The sequence below is a fragment of the Crotalus tigris genome, unplaced genomic scaffold (assembly GCF_016545835.1).
Source record: "Crotalus tigris isolate CLP2741 ecotype Arizona unplaced genomic scaffold, ASM1654583v1 scf7180000017666.27876245, whole genome shotgun sequence".
NCBI classification, from domain to species: domain Eukaryota; kingdom Metazoa; phylum Chordata; class Lepidosauria; order Squamata; family Viperidae; genus Crotalus; species Crotalus tigris.
Genome location: NW_024096551.1, coordinates 2,058,495 through 2,071,921, shown reverse-complemented (window position 1 = coordinate 2,071,921; position 13,427 = coordinate 2,058,495). Strand labels below are relative to the sequence as shown.

General features: G+C 33.7%; 1 protein-coding gene and 1 long non-coding RNA gene across 8 annotated transcripts in view; one reads left to right on the top strand and one right to left on the bottom strand.

The window, feature by feature from the left end:
• TOPBP1 (DNA topoisomerase II binding protein 1) overlaps positions 1 to 13,427 on the bottom strand; it is a 53,650-nt gene that overhangs the window by 25,603 nt on the left and 14,620 nt on the right. For 5 of the 7 annotated variants that reach the window (XM_039336162.1, XM_039336166.1, XM_039336165.1 and 2 more), the window contains exons 9-16: positions 12,510 to 12,679; positions 11,574 to 11,806; positions 10,776 to 11,071; positions 9,332 to 9,504; positions 8,850 to 9,061; positions 7,626 to 7,924; positions 5,633 to 5,806; positions 201 to 310 (exon numbers count right to left, since the gene is read on the bottom strand). In XM_039336162.1, the coding sequence (XP_039192096.1) occupies positions 201 to 310; positions 5,633 to 5,806; positions 7,626 to 7,924; positions 8,850 to 9,061; positions 9,332 to 9,504; positions 10,776 to 11,071; positions 11,574 to 11,806; positions 12,510 to 12,679 (1,667 nt within the window). The remainder of the gene's footprint in view (positions 1 to 200; positions 311 to 5,632; positions 5,807 to 7,625; positions 7,925 to 8,849; positions 9,062 to 9,331; positions 9,505 to 10,775; positions 11,072 to 11,573; positions 11,807 to 12,509; positions 12,680 to 13,427) is intronic. The other 2 variants (XM_039336164.1, XM_039336168.1) reach the window with 1 other exon arrangement.
• LOC120304982 lies at positions 69 to 2,662 on the top strand. The gene is made up of 2 exons (XR_005555886.1): positions 69 to 128; positions 1,319 to 2,662. It is a non-coding gene; the product is annotated as an uncharacterized LOC120304982 (long non-coding RNA).

Sequence of the window (13,427 nt, the reverse complement as noted above, 5' to 3'; positions counted from 1 at the left end):
CAACTTGCCTCCAGAAGCTGTGAATGCTCCAACACTGGAAGTTTTTAAGAAGAGACTGGACAGCCATTTGTCTGAAATGGTATAGCGTTTCCTGCCTGAGCAGGGGGTTGGACTAGATGAACTCCAAGGTACCTTCCAACTTTTTTATTATCATTATTGTTATTATTATTATTGTTGTTGTTGTTATTATTATTATATACCTGTAATCAGCTCCAAGAGATGCAGCAATAGCATTCAATTCACTCTGCTTTTTACTCAGCTTTTTACTCACACAGATGACAACATTCACTAAAGGTTTTGATTCTTCTTCCTGTTCAAGTTAGGAAAAATATTTGAACATTTGAGTTTTCAACATTTCAAGTTTCCAGCATTCAATTGTTTACACAACTCTGTATTTTAAAAAGCTAATATTTAAAGGAAGTAAAGGGGAGATTCATTTAATTATTTCTTTCAATAAAATAGCTCCATTGTGCTAAGTCAGGGGAGGCAACCTTGGCTCTTTTATGACTCGTGGACTTCAACTCCCAGAATTCCTGAGCCAGCCAAGCTGGCTCAGGAATTCTGGGAGTTGAAGTCCACGAGTCATAAAAGAGCCAAGATTGCCTACCCCTGTGCTAAGTTTAAAAAAACAAACAAAAATGGCACTGCTAGCTATTACAACACTGTCCTCAGACATCACTAGAGGAAGAATAACATTCAAGTCTTGTGTCAGTAGCATCACTACTCTATCACTTACTCTAAATTCTTCTTTTGGGTGACAGAGGAAACCCCTCCTGAGAAAGGCTGCTCTTAAGAAGGCTAGCAGTGAAATGAACTGGACCATCAGTACGGAGGGATTTCATTCCTAAATTACTCATCAAAATGTAAAATCATATACTATCTGGCTCACATATACTTTTTTTCAAAATGTCCAGACTCAAGAGCATCCTCCACTAATTTTCAGAATTCCTATCAAGAACTGCCTTGTTTTTCATAATTAAGCTAATTTCAATACTACAGGTATAATTAAGGCTAAAAAAACACCCTTAATTTTATTTTTAAACGTCCTTACAAAGTGATATTATAGCAGATCACTGAAGCATGCATAATGGTTGCCCACTCAGTTCATATTATGATGTAATAAAGTTTATTGTTTTTAAAAAATCTGCCCTACATGACTCAAGAATTGTAATTATCCAAAGGTATGAAAATTTACACTTCTCCAACACACTTTCAGAAATATGGCCAAAAATGGGGAATTATGAAAGCTGAAGCTCAAGCAGGCCAACACAAAGCTAAGAAAGCCTTCATAACAATAATTATATTTTTCTTCTCACAGTTCAGATATGCTTACTTCTGAAATTTCCAGTGAAGATATGGCAAATTGAAAATAGTTCTGCAAAAGCAGAGCTGATAACCACAGCAAAAACTAAGGAACCGGTGAGTAGAATCCTCTCCAAATAATAAAAGGATGGGAGATCACCCATATGTCCTCCAGATAGTTGCTCCTCGTAAGACTATAGAATAGTGATTTCCCATGATTTCTGAGTACTGGAAGACAATGGAATCAGCCATTTTGCTCATGCCTGTGGCAGAGCCTTTTAAAGGACACTAAGTTCACAAATCTCATTTTCTAATTCTCTTCAAAAATTGCCTATTAGCTATTCTAAACCTATATGAGCCATTCTAGGTAAACCAGACAGGATAGACAACTAGATGAGCTATTTTATTGTAAAGCTGCATTAACAGACTTGTAGGTCTGAAAGTAGAAAATTTCCCACTGCCAATTTTAACTGTTTGACCCCTTAGGGTGGATCCTTCCAAAGCAGCTGACCATTGAGCCATTGGGGATCCTTCTCTTGTCTGATTGTGTCCCAGGCAGCACCCCTTTCCCATCTTCCCCAAGGTCACTTCCCATATTCCAAGTTTAAATTAGAGACAATTCACAATGACAGGTTTAAGAACTCTAAACAAAAGAAAAATTGATTACAAGCTTATAACTTAAAGTACTGGCTCCCAACCTTTTCTATACCCTGCACCCCTAGAACGCTTCTGATATACTCTCGCAATCCTTACAAAAGTTCGAAATAACGGCAACGAATTATGCATATACACTATAATTTTGAAAAACCAAATTTTTGCATCCCATGGAATATCATCTCGCAGCCCCGGTTGGGAACCCCTGACTTAAAGAGTTTGAAGTAAAGAGCAAAAAGCTAAATAAGATTTTGATCTAAGGGCTTCCGGTTTCGTCACACAGCCGCCATGGACGGCTGGGAGATCTGCTCTTTCTCCCCTGTTCAATTTTGCATCGCTGGGGGGCCCTGAAAAGGGCCAAAAATCGCCCCGGAGAAGCGACCAGGAGGAGGGGCTTTTGCTGGATCACAAGAGAGCAGCAATTTTCCTGTGAGACCTGGCATTTCCTCCAAACTGGTGGACAAAAAGACCGGCCATAGAAATATGGCTTGTCCCTAGGCTGCTAACAGCTGAAGTCACATTAACATCTGGCAACTTCAAAGCAGCATGGAAAGGATTGGGTGAGATCTGCCTCTCTTACATCCTAATTACTTAATTACCTGCATAAGCTGCTAAAGTACTTTCCCCCCTGTGGTGAGGGAAGGGGGATTTTAGCCCTCTCTCCAGAAACAGCAGGTATCAACCACTTGGGAGTCTAAAACATTGGGAAAAATACTGGGATCCTAATTGGAATTCTACTTTTTAAAATTGGTGGATTATAAGACTTGTGACTTTATGTTCTCTATTTTTTCTTCTTCTATGATTTTTACTCTATTATTGAAGATTTGGGTTCTTTTTCTCCCCCTTAAAATAGAGGGGGAAAAGAAAACTGAAAAGATCTAATTAACTCTGAGATGACATTTGCTGGCTAAATTTGAGACTGTAACCTGCTATTCTTTAAGAGAGACTTGTTGATTGCCTTAAAAACAGATAAGATACAAAGTAACCTTGAAGCACCATCAGCAAGAAACTCAGCTCAGCTTTTTACTTGGTAGACTTTCTGATTGTAAGTTTTTTGTTTAGTTTAATATACGACAATGGAAGAAGAACAGGAATGGATTTCTCCCACAGAGGAAGTACAGGAACAAATTCTTTATATGTTAAAAGCAATTATCCAAACTCTCCGTATGCAAGCTCAAACTATAACTTCAACTAAAGAATCATCTATACAGAATTATATAGAGAAGGGGAAACAACCAAATGTTATGACAGAAGACTTAGATACTCAACAAATACAAACTGTGGAAAACATGGGAAGGAAGCTGATAATAGAGAACAAGGAAAAGACTTTTCTTATAAACCAGAAGGAATTTGAAGACAAAAAAGAAAAACAGATGAAAAACAAGATAAATACTTTGAAATAACTGCATCGAACTGGAAAAATAAAGAGTCGACCTGTTAAACCAGCTAGCCCTCTTAAGAAAACAGCAACTGAACACCTTTATCAATATCAAACAATAGTTACAACAATACAAGGAGATCTTTTTGATGATTTAAAAGCGAAGATACGAAAGATGATTTGGCAGAGGAAAAAATCTAGAATTAGACTGAAAGGGATTGGGGTTTTGATCTATATATGAGATCTAAAATAGAATATATTTAAATGGATAGAATATGTATTTTGAATATAAGATATTGTAATGATTTGAGATAAAAAATTGGTTTTATAAAATCTAGAAATATAAATATCGAAATAAGAATATTATATTGTCTTATTAGTTTGTTAAGATATATGATAGATTTTACACATAAGGTCTGTATTTTAAATATTAGATCATATGAGGAATTGTGACAAAGGAATCGTGTTTAATTAAAATTTGGAAAAAAGATAAATATTAAATGTTAAATTAAAATATTAAGGGAAAATCAATTACCAGGTTACTGATTTCTAAAAGTTTGAATGTTTATAGATAACTAAGACTTGAATTTAAGATATTGTCATGAGTTGAGACACAGGTTAAATAAAACGTAGAAGTATAAATACTAATAATTAAATTCGTATATTAGCTTGTGGTATAAATGCTGATGGTTTATTTATTTATTTATTTATTTTTCTTTTTTTTCTGGAAAGGAAGAAAGGAAAGAAATAGAAAAAGGAAAAGAAAAGAAAAATTATTAGCCCTAAATATGATATAGAAGACTGAGAAATTGGGATCATTTAAAATCTGGAAATGATAAAGATTAAATGTTAAATTTAAATATTAATGCAAAATTAAAGTTAAGAAAAACTTATTAGGTTATTGTCTAAAAGATGGAATGTCAAATTAATTAAGATATGTATAGACTAAAGATTATTGATGAATATTAGAAAGGTATTTTTTGTTTGATTGATAGAAAAAGAACTGTATTGATCTGAATATGATAGTAGATCTTATGGGGGAAATAGAGGGAATTTGTTGTTGTAATACTTTGAGATTTGTACTGATGATATTTAAATGTAATGGAATTACAATGCTCAACCACCATGCTACTTTTCAAATATGTAAACGCAATATTGGAAAATTAATAAAAAACTTGGACATTAAAAAAAAAAGATTTTGATCTAAGAAAGTTATAAATGGATTAAGGAGCCAGATAAATTTGGAAGACTTTTACTATAAGATTTTGGAACTAATTATAAAAAAAACTTGAGGGGAAACAATTTATTTTGATTATAATGGCAACTGCAAGTCATAACAAAAGATAGGTGACAATTTAGAAATTAGGCACTACAGGAGAGATTTTAAGGAGAAAAAAATATGAAATCTGATGTCAATTAACACTAGGATTTACAGAATGAAATTGAAAATTATGAAATCCAAACTATTAAAAATACTTTGAAGAATGAAGCCAAAAATTAATAACTACAATAGCAACATTATCAATAATAATGTTTGCTTCTATGTATATATATATATAAAAGAATGAGATAATGAAGGAAAGACATATGTGGAACAATGTTTATCTGATAAGATAAAATATGGAATGTGGAACTAAAGATGACAGGACAAGAAAATGATTTGCTTTACTGGATATATAAAAGAAAGAGTCTGAAGTTTTAAAATATTAAAATACAAATTACTAGATTTACAAAAGGCTTGTTAAAGCCTTGAAGATATCTGTGTGATGGGATAAAGAAGAAGTAAAATCAAATCTTATAACAATATTTGACTGAATTAAAGATTAAGACTGCTAGAAGTATTGTAAAACTAGGATTTGTAAACTTATTTGTTTAAAAATATTTGTTGCAATTTTCCAGTAATCCTTTATAGATTTTTTGCTGATCTGGGGATTCAAAGGCTAATATCTTATGGATTTGTTTATGTATAAGGGATGATATATGAGATGAAGATATATTTGTTTAACCTTATAGGGTTTGAAGAGTAATAATTTGCTTTTCTATTTGTTTTAATGAAGGTTTGAATCACTTCTTCATATATTTCTTTTTTATGTATGATAGCCTATTTTTTATTCTTTCTTTCTATTCTCTTTTTCCAAGTTTAGTTTTTATTAATACTTAATAGTGTAATGAAAATTCTTAATAAAAATTATATACTATATAATGAATGCATTTCAGGAGACAACAATTTGCCAAGAACAAATGAAGTTCCACTAACTGACTCCATACCTATATCATGAAACTAAATGCTAAGCTCACCCTTTGCCAACTTGGAGCTTTTAGCTGCGGACTGGCAGTGAGAGCAACGGTTTGACGTGTGCTGTTGGCCAAAGCTAGTTTTAAGTTCCTGCCAATGACTTCTGAAAGAGGAGTACTTAGATTTGTGTTTCCCTGGTTAGGACCACCTGGAGTTTCCAAAGCTGCCAAAGCATCCTAGAGGATAGGAATAATAATAAAAAAGCATTAATGATTGTATTTTCAAAATGTTTCTCATAAACTAATCTAATAAATAAAAGTTTTGTTTTATTCTTCTAATTATGTAAAATATCCAATCAAGTTATATCACAGAAGCTTTTATATTATAAGATTTAACAAAGTTTAGTTTTTATCCAGACCAAAATAAAATCTGTTAGTTTTATTGACAAACTAAGCTACCTACAAGAATAAGGAAAGTCATCATTCAATTTAGAACAAGAGCTCCTATTAAGCTATAAGCCCTCAAGGATATTGAAAAATTATGTAATTGCTACAAAATAGATAAATATTATTAAATTATTCTAATTTCCTACATCATAAATTGTGATGAAATGTACTCAATTATAGTAGAGAGTTATTGGTTGTCCTCAAATTACGACCACAACAGAGCCCAAAATTTCTGTTTCTAAACAAGATAATTGTTAAGTGAGTTTCACCCCATTTTACAATCTTTCTTGTTACAGTTGTTAAGTGGATCATTGCAGTTAAGTTAGTAACACAGTTGTTAAGTGAATCTGGCTTCCCCATTGACTTTCCTTGTCAGAAGGTCACAAAAGGTGATCACATAACCCCAGGACACTGCAACCATCATAAATACATGCCAGTTGCCAAGCGTCCGAAGTTTGATCATGTGACCACGGAGATACTGCAACGGTTGTTAAGTGTGAAAAATGGTCATAAATCACTTTTTTCAGTGCCGTTATAACTCTGAACAGTCACTAAATGAATGCTGTAAATTAAGAACATGGCATGAAATAGCCACAGCAGCTTAAAAGCTCAACTTGGCTGTTTCAAGGCATTTCTGACTTCTGTTGATACTAGAGAAATGATGGAACTTATGCTAGAGTTTATGTAAAATTCTGCATATCATTAGTGTTCTGGTGATGATTTATAATATTGAATGTATAATTAAAATGTGATTTGAGGCAATAGTTGATGGACATTTTTATAAAATAAACTGATAAGACAACTATGATCATTATTTTTGCAACAAGTAAAGAAAAATATATTAAATTAAATATAGATTTTGTCAGAATACATTCAATTAAAATTCATTCTTAATTTCATTAAGAAATCTAATGATTTCAAATAGAAATTGCAAAATAATTGAAATGTTTCACTATAACACTTCAAAGCCAGTGAGGTCCAGAGAATACCAACTTCCCAGGTATAAACAAATTAGTTGACTGGAAATTAAGAGAAGACTGGGATTCATCACATCATTTACTACATACTCATTTCTGGAAGTAAGGAATAAAAGTATATGAAACAAGGAAGCACAAATTTTGGATCAACCCCATTTGGAGCTTTTCTAACATAAAAGGAAAACATAAAAGTTGAAGTACAAATGAAACAAACTTTCTTGCCAGAAGGAGAAAAGCAAATCAGTTATATAGCCCTTGCCGGTATGCTAAATTGAAGAATATATTCTAATTCTGCTCATAATCAACAAATACACACACTTTAGAACATATTATTAATTTTCTATATAAAGGACAACTTTTATCAACTCTTATGTACAACATGATCACATCAATGTCATGTTATAATACAAACTTGAAAAATAAACTACCCATATTACAAAATATTCATTCAAGTAAAATAAATAACTACAGATATAAAAAGTAACCTAATATTAAAACTAAGCATTTGCTTTGAAATTAAAAGCAAAATTAGAACTAACAAATTCATACTTATTGATAGTTACATTATAACAGCCACAGTTAACTGTTTTCTCAAATATTTACAACATGAACAAGATTTTCAAAGTATTTACCTTGACATCAAAAGAAGGTTTAAAGAGTTTGTCTTTAGATAAAAATTTAGATGGTGTGTCCAGATGCAGAGATGGTTCCTTCTGTACTACTTTGCTTCCAATTGGAGGGCTAGGATTTTTACCAATATGTTGTGAAATAACACTTTGGAAAGCTTTACTTTGAAAACGATTCACATCCAGGGGTGTCACTGTTGTTACCTTTCCAGTTTCAAGGACACTACTTGGATGATCAGGTGTATTTGAAGATGCAGTACTTGTCTCCATTTCTTCTGTAGAATTTGTAAGGTTCTTTTGTTTATCTTTAAAAAAATTAAAGCATAATTTAAAAATATTTTTACTATGTATTTCACATTTCATTACAATAAATAATAAGACAAAAATGTTGTCTTCTATGCTACAATTTGCAGTGATCCTTAATAAAAATTACCTTGGTCATTCTTTATTATGTTCAGTAAATATAACAAAATAAATGATAGAGTTGTAAGTTCGCCCTTTCAATTTTAAAAGTGAATACTATGTTCCTAGAGTGCTAAAAAGGCATATTCTTTAGCTAATACATTTTTATAACATGCTAGTATACCAACATATTGTTTCATCAATGGTAGCAAATATTACACAATCTATATAATTATAAACAGAAAATTCAACTGGGACAGGCAAGTCAAGAATGAAATCACTGCTTCATGGCAGGTAACAACCTTTAAATGTTTGCATGATTATGTTTAACTCCAGTTCCACCTTTGAGTAAACTAATCAAGGCATCCTATTGTAAAAAGCATTGGATTAAAGGGCCAAATGTCATTCAACTGCAACACTTACTGAATGACTTTGAGCATTTAGGAACAATGTGACAGATTTAAACTTGTATATCACTGTATTTATTTCACGAGTGAGGAAAGAACACTGGTGAAAATTGTGCAGAGTGGCACCAGGGAGATGTCTCATACATGTTTATTGTGTGGAGCCAAAAATACAACTGATACTTCTATCAAAAGAGAAAGAATGGCCAACTGCATTTTTTCCAAGACTCTTCCAATTATTAATAGCATCCTGACCTAGTGCAACATCAGTGCAATCTAGCAATCAAAAATATTTACATGTTATTTTTCTTTAAAATGTAATGCTTATGGATGGGGTGTCTGAAGGAATATATGAATGCTTCTATTGTTTACACAGATATGCACTACTCAGCACACACACAGATGTAGCTCCATTCCAACTAACCTTTGTTGCCTATATTCTCAATCAGGAATTTGCTTTCAGCAGCCTTTTTCCCCATCCTAGCGGACTCCAATAGCCAAGCCATAGTAATGGCAGGAAGATTCCACTTCTTTGCTGCTTCATATTTAGAACCATCTGGCTCTTTTAGCACCAAATGAGTGCTGACCAGCATTCCTTTCTTTGGGTTGGCTCTTCTCACAAAGAATTCCTGAACTCTAAAAAGATATTTAAAAATGCTTTTTTCCATTAATATTATTCTTAAAAAAGAAAAAACTAGCAAAGAATGTTTTATCTTCTGAAAAAGACCTTAACTAAGTTTTGCAAAAATAAATACAAGACCATGAACAATCTTTTTTAATAGTTTGATAGTAATATATATTACTAGCCTTTCTGAAAAAGCATATACATTTTCTTCTTTTTCTTTTACTATGACAGAGGTTTATTATAGGGTGCCAGAATATTTTAAAAAGTAATGGTGTACAGACCTTGCCCCAAGCTGACTTGCCAAATATATTAAAAACTCTCTCTCTGCTCCACTAAACTGACTGAAAGACAACACACAATGCTGTAATGGGATGGCTCCTTCCTTCATTGGCACTGGGATGAAAAGTGGACTTGATTGAGGATCTATCAGGGTCTGTTGTTCTATACACATCACCTTAGATAATGACACAAGAAGACATTAAACAACTTAGAAAAGCTTTCAACTATAGTAATACAAGAATCTGACACAATAAAGGATCAAATGGCATACAAATGGCACACAACAATGCTTTCTTAAACTCTTATTTTTAAATACAAATGATACTGCAAATATTTTATGAATTAAATTTAGCATTATATTAAATTTTGTGTCTTCAAATCAGCGCTGATTCGTGGTAACTCTCTAAACAAGTCCCTGCAGTTGTCTTGGCAACATTTTCAAAAGTAAATTGCCATTGCTTGCTTCCAGGGCTAAGAGAGAATGACTGGCCCAAAGTTACCAAGTGAAAGTAGAATTTAGTCTCCTAGATTCTACCCCATTGATGGCAAACCTTTTAGAGACCAAGTGCCCAAACTAAAACCCAAAACCCATTTATTTATCGCTGGGTGCCAGGTGGACGTGGCCCACTAGATGGGTGTAGCTGTAGTGGTCATAGCAGATTGGATGGGTGTGGCTAAGGTGGGCATGATCACCTCAATGTTGCTCGTGGGGAGGGACGCCTGTGGGGGCTGGGCAGGGTTGGTGGAGATCCAGAGGTCTCCGGCAGGTGGGGCGGTGTGTAGGAGGCTCGTCTGCGGGGTGAGGCGAGGCAGGGTGGGGGTGCCATTGTCACAAGGCAAGGTGAGGCAGGGGCCAGGGCAGCGGCTGCCTGACACCATCGGCTCCTGCACACAGAGGCCAGCAAGCGCATGGTGCTGGGATGCATCCAGCCATGTGGGACCTCGGCGAGTTAGCGGGTGGCTGGTTGAAGAGGGACAGTTGCCATCTCCAGGGAATGGTGTGCATGCCCAGAGAGGGCTCTGAGTGCCACCTCTGGCATGTGTGCCATAGGTTCGCCACAACTGTTATACCCTGTACCTCCTAACTACTACATCAAAGTGGCTCTCTAAAGTTAATTTTAGTTCTAATGACTGACACAAACCGAGGCATTAGAACTGATAAAATTGTGGTAGCTATTTTATTCAAATACCCAATAATTTATTAACAGTGTTCTATTGGTATTTGGGGCTTAATGTATTATTTTTTGCTATAGAACCTCAATGATTAAGGTAGAAAGAATAAAATCAGACCATAATTGGATACAAATCCTAATTTAACCTATATATAATTTGGAGGTATATTATTCTTCAAAAGTAATTTTAAAATATCAACAATACTTCCATTGCCTATTGTTTTTTTATTTGCTTAATATACGTTTGAAACATTATTTTTCATCTTATTCTTACCAGCCATGTGTTTGTAACCACATCTCCTACAGTTGATGTGACCTTGTTTCCCAGAAGAGGAACCACAGCATAATCAGCAATTACTTTATTTTCCTGGAACAGAACCTTCCCAGCATTCTCTTCAATCAGAGCTCTTATGCAAGATTCATCTTCTTTGCCAAAACCAAGAATGAGAAACTTCCTTCCACTGAATAAGGCTCCTTCAATAACTGAAGAAGACTTTGCTAAAGAACTAACAGTGACCTCTTTTCCATCTTGAAATACAGTGTGATCAATACTGTGGTCATCAAAATGAGCTAGAAGATAAATAAAATGTTAATTTTCTTTTTCTAGTAAATTAGTGAAGTATTCTGGAAGAATTTATGGCACATTTTGTATATGGACAGATGGTTAAACATTCATCTATGTAAGAAATCTATTACCTCTGGGAATTGACAAATCAATTGGTTTGAATACATCATTTAATTTTTAGAAATGTAGGAGCTCTGTAATAAGAGATGGGAATGGAAGAAACAAAACCTAGTAGGTAGTAAGGAAAAAGTTCCATATAAGAAAAAACTAATAACATGAGTTATTAGGACAATTAGGGCAGTTGTACATAGACTATGAACTACTAAGTGTAAGTGTAAGTATAACGATCATGCATATGTACCTAAGAAGAAATCAAAGAGAACAGACAATGGTGGAGTATATTTGATGGTTAATGAACATAAAAAAGATTATCTATTTATTCTGTCTGTCTGTCTGCATGCCTGCTTCCCTATCCATCTCCCTGCTTTTCATGGACTAGTACCTTACCTACTTTGGAATCATGAGTAACATACTGAGATAGCAAATCTTCATCGGTATCTGCAGCTGCCACAGTATTCACATGTTCTTTCTTCAACATATTATTTTTTGGGGAGATGAAAGGTGGTTCAGAAGATGGAATATTCACTTGTTGATAACTTGCAGGGGCATATTGCTCTTCAGGTATTAAATAACCTTTTCTAAAGCATTCCAAAAGCCATTGTACTGTCACAGCATGTGGCCTGTTATTGAAAAAAAATATGAATTATACCATGTAGGAAAAGGGTTCTATAACTCCTATGAAACCAAAGCAAAGTTTCTAAACATCGTAAGAACACACGACACAAGTTGTGTCTAAATAATTTTTTTTTGCATTATTAACTGTGTGCATTTAAGGCAGTAATTTTCCCAGGGAAAATATTTGTATCACGACATTATAATCATAATCTATATTTCTGTACTTAACGTTTGTACAGAAATTATCAAATGCTTACAGCTCTGGAGATCACAGTTGTGGAGAATCAATCCTTTAATTCTTTTAATTTTTTCAAATCATTTTTCTATATATTTTTTAATAAAGTTGAACAAATGTTTGATTCAGAGCTCTGACAGCAATTTGATCAAATCTCAAAATTGATTTTTCACATTGTATTGGGAAAATGAATTGATTACCTCTGAAACAATTCACCATTTTTCTCAAATCAAATTCATTTTGAGTTCAACTGAATCAATGTGGCAGTCTAATTCATATATACTGAATTGCTTTAAAGACACAAAATGAAGATTCAAATATTCCACAATCCGCATAACCCTGGTTTTAAATATTTCATTGAAGAACAGGTTTTTTTAAATTAATAAATATAATTACTACTTTTGAGAAAATGATAAAAATATTTACCAATATTTTAATTTTAAAAAATGGCAGTAAAATGTAAAACTAGTTACCAATACCTCCGTTCTGTCTTCTTCAAAAATTGTTTTAATTCATCATCACAATCTCCCACAATAACATGTGTCACATCTTCATTTAGTTGATTAAAACGAACAGCACCACCAGAGTTAATCAGCTTTTTCATTTTATCTAATTTTCTGGCACTAAAGCCACAAAGATAAATCTAAAAGAAAAGCAGAAAAATATTTGAAGTAAAATAAGAACACTAATTTAAGACAGATTAGATACTCCATATTCAATAGAAAAGAGTAACTCAGGGATGAACTATGGAGTCCTTGGTTGTTTGCTTGCAAAGGTCAAACCATGGCTATCCCAGACAGAACATAATTTACACAAAAGCCAGAGAATTACTAGAGGACAAAAAAACTTTCATCCCAGTAAACACAATCCATTACAAAAACTGGACATCCCCTCAAAAGTCCAGGAACACTATAATCAAGAAAGGTCAACCAAGTGGTGGATGAAATTAGTGGATTCATCTTCCCGAGCTTCTATGGACACCCAAAAATAGAAGCCTGACATATTTCTTTGTCTAACTGTATCATTCCCAAAGACCCCGACATACAGCGTAGCCAAAGAACTTACAAAAGAATTTGGGCATTGCACAGAAGGAATTGGATATTCTATCAACTCCCCATTACACTGCCTCTAGATAATATAGGATAAAAGAAAAATTAAATTATGGTTTCATTCAATGTCACGGATTCAGAACTAACCAGAGAGTCATGATAGCAGTACTGCATAACACACCCACGTAGCCAAATTCACTACGACCGAAATACCAGAATCATGAATGCTATCAATCTCCTCGTCACTGCCTACTTTCAATTTGATGACCAAATACACCAACAAATCAGAGGAATACCCATGAGGATGCATAGCAGAAACCATAACACAGCATCTAAAAACTA